Raw genomic sequence first — 3,246 nt, forward strand, 5'->3', positions numbered from 1 at the left:
ACATGGGATCACCTTGTCTCAGCCCTTTTTTGCCTTTAAATTTACCTTGAACTCTGCCATTCATCAAAAGAAAATAAGATGTATTCCGAATGCAAGACATAACCCATCCTATGAATTTCTGAGGAAAATTTAGAGCTTTTAACAAGTCCTCAAGAAAATCCCAATCAACAGTGTCATAGGCCTTACTCAAATCAATCTTGATGGCACATCTCGATGAAGTGGAAATCCTCCCATAGTTTTTGATGAGATCTTGAAAAATCATTATATTATGGGCTATAGAGCAACCTTTAACAAACGCTCCCTGATTTGGCTGTACAAGATCAGGGAGAACTAAGGCCAGTCTCTTACATATCAGTTTAGCCATACACTTGTACAATGTAGAGCAACAAGCAATGGGTCTATAGTCAACCGCCCGGGAGGGGTTAAGAACCTTAGGAATAAGAGACAAAGTTGTTTCATGAAGTTCTGATGGGAAATAACCTGACTCAAAACACTGAGATATTGCTAAACAAACCTCATCCCCTATATCTTTCCAACTAGCTTTAAAAAAGCCAGAACCAAATCCATCAGGTCCTGGAGATTTGGTAGAAGGAATACTAAACAATGAGTCCCTGATCTCCCTCTTTGAAAAAGGTTTGAGAAGCTTCAGTTGTTGCTCAATAGAAAGCTTAGAGCCCATCTCAACATTCTGAATATTAATTCTGCCTGTAGCCAAACTAGGACTACCTAAAAAGCATCTAAAATGACTCATAAAATGAGAGACAACTTCTGAGAAATTATCCACAACTTTTCCTTCTTCTGAGATGAAAGAGACGATACCATTTTCAGATTTACGCTTCTTTAAAAAAAGCATAAAAGAAAGAAGTGTTCATATCACCCTGTCTCAGCCATGTGATCTTGCTCCTCTGAATTAAAAAACTGTGCTAACGCTTTTCCTGAATCGAAAAATTAGCAGCAGCTTTTCTCTCATCTTCCTGATAGCTAAACACTTGAGGGTGAGTTTGAGCCTGCAATTGAGCTTCTTGATAAGCCTCTTTAGCCTGGTAATAGGTAGCCTTCAGATCACCTATTTTATCCCTGTTAAAAACTTTCAGACAATGTTTAAGTCTCAGCATCTTAAAAAATATTGCTTTGATACCAGTGGCTCTAAGAGGAGACCTCCAGCTATCTATAACCAGGTCATGGAACTCATGATGCTCTGTCCAGTAATTATAGAACCTAAAAAGTTTTAACCCCATCTTCAATACTGGCTGCAATCTCACAATACAGGAACAATGGTCTGATATAGGTTCCCAACTGAACAGTGCATTAGACTGAGGAAACATATCAATCCATTTTTCGTTCCTAAGAGCATGATCTATTTTTGAGTAAATTCGAGCTGCACCATGTTGGTTATTGGTCCATGTAAAAAATGAGCCTATTCTTCTTAGAGGTTCAACATGAGTATCTACAAGCCATTGAACAGAATCAACCAGTTCTAGATCAGAAATAGGCTTACCACCTGATCTATCTTGACCTGAAAAGGGGGCATTAAAGTCCCCTAAAACTAGCCATGCTTTGTCCATAAGAGCTGGCCTTTGCAACCCTTCCCAGAGAGCTCTCCTCCCTTCAATCGAATTAACACCATAAACAAAAGTGACACCAAAAACTTGCTGCATACCATCCAACTTCACCACACAATGAACATATTGATTAGATTCCTCAATGATATTGACCTGTGCAAATATCTTTCTCCAGATAATCAACAGACGGCCTTCTATGACTGAGCTGGTATAAAAATCCCAGTTCAGGAAATGATGTTCCATGAACCTTCTTATTTTGTTTCCCTTCATTTTAGTCTCTAAAAGACCACCTACTCCAACTTTATTTCTGTTATAAAGATCACTAACAGGGCTATGCTTATTAGAGCCATTAAGCCCTCTAACATTCCAACTCAAAATATTACAATTATTCATTTGAGGAGACAAAAATAGTATTACCTTCTTTATCACTGACCATTTGCTCTTGTAGCACCCTAAACTTATTAGACTTCCTGTTCCTTTGACCAGAATTGTTAGCAGCTAAACCTAAACTCTTTCCTTCCTTGGCTAGTGCAGCAATTCTTTTCAGGGTACGCCAGGGTTGGGTAGCCTGAGTACCTTTATCACTATCAGCTGATATCTCACTTGGAGGCTGAGTGGGTTCGACTAGATTGTCTTGAGCCTTACCATCATCAAACCTGGTCTGATTTGCAGGCTTCTCCTTCACTCCTTCCTGTATTCCCTCAGAGCTCATACCCTGTGTCTCCGTTTTAGTTGTAGACTCCTTCACAACCCATTGAGTATTCTGGGCCTTCCTACAATCTGCCATTGGGTGACCATAACCCGCACAAGTCTTACACTTAATCGGTAACCATTCATACTCAACCCCCTGCTCCATAATTTGGCCATGCTCATTGATATATTGTATATTTTTAGGAGGATTCTTAGTAACTTCCATTTCTACCAAAATTCTGGCATATTGAATACGAGATCGTTCCCTTGTAAATTTATCCACCATAATTGGCTTACCAATTATACTCACTAGGGCGCTGAGACATTTACTACCCCAATATTGAAGTCCCAAATCTTGTAGACGAATCCAAAGAGGTACAGATCACACAAGATGAATAGCATTCAGATCTGTGTCCATGGCCGAACAATATTGAAGTCCCTATTGTTGTTTTGATAAGTTATATTTTCTTTGTTTATGTTTTGGGTACTATTTGTTAAAAACATGAGTATGAAATGGGGATTCTAATTCTATTGTTATCTTTTGATGTTGTTGGTATATTTTTTAAGAAGACATGTTTATGAGGTGTGATGGTGTTTTGATGATTGTGGTCTTGATGGATTGTGGTGAGGCTAAGTTTCGACATAGAGTATATTTTAGGGTTCATTCTTCTTTTTGCTTCTTTTGAATCTTGATAAACATACTTTTTAAATTTTAGTTGTTGTGATGGTGTTACTCTTTTGGGTTCAAATGAGTTATCATAAAAAGGAAAGCATGTTTATAGATTTAGATAATGATGTTATTAAATCTATTTTTATTTAAAAAAAAAAGAGTATGAGCTTGATAATAAGTATATGTAATGTGGTTTGATGTTTGACGAAATAAGTTTATGTATGATTATTTAGCCTTGATGAGTTGTTGTTTTGGTTTAGAAGTTGTTTATTGATATGAAGAAAATTCTTTATAGTTTTGATTCTTGTATTTTTGAACCATGCT

The 3,246-nt window shown here is 37.2% G+C and overlaps 1 protein-coding gene across 1 annotated transcript; it reads right to left on the minus strand.

Moving 5' to 3' along the window:
* Nucleotides 1-923: 923 nt before the first annotated feature.
* Nucleotides 924-2,478, minus strand: LOC133832549 (uncharacterized). The gene is made up of 2 exons (XM_062262875.1): nt 1,980-2,478; nt 924-1,852 (listed from the first exon to the last, which is right to left on the minus strand). The coding sequence occupies exons 1-2, from the start codon at nt 2,476-2,478 to the stop codon at nt 924-926; spliced, it is 1,428 nt and encodes a 475-aa protein (XP_062118859.1).
* Nucleotides 2,479-3,246: the final 768 nt, after the last annotated feature.

The sequence above is a fragment of the Humulus lupulus genome, chromosome 4 (assembly GCF_963169125.1).
Source record: "Humulus lupulus chromosome 4, drHumLupu1.1, whole genome shotgun sequence".
NCBI classification, from domain to species: domain Eukaryota; kingdom Viridiplantae; phylum Streptophyta; class Magnoliopsida; order Rosales; family Cannabaceae; genus Humulus; species Humulus lupulus.

Excerpts from the sequence above, each read along its gene's own strand:
- LOC133832549 (XM_062262875.1), bottom strand. The coding sequence starts at position 2,478 with ATGGAAGTTACTAAGAATCCTCCTAAAAATATACAATATATCAATGAG. Across the intron at positions 1,853-1,979 it reads AATGGTCAGTGATAAAGAAG|GTGGTCTTTTAGAGACTAAA; the intron begins GTAATACTATTT and ends AAGTTGGAGTAG.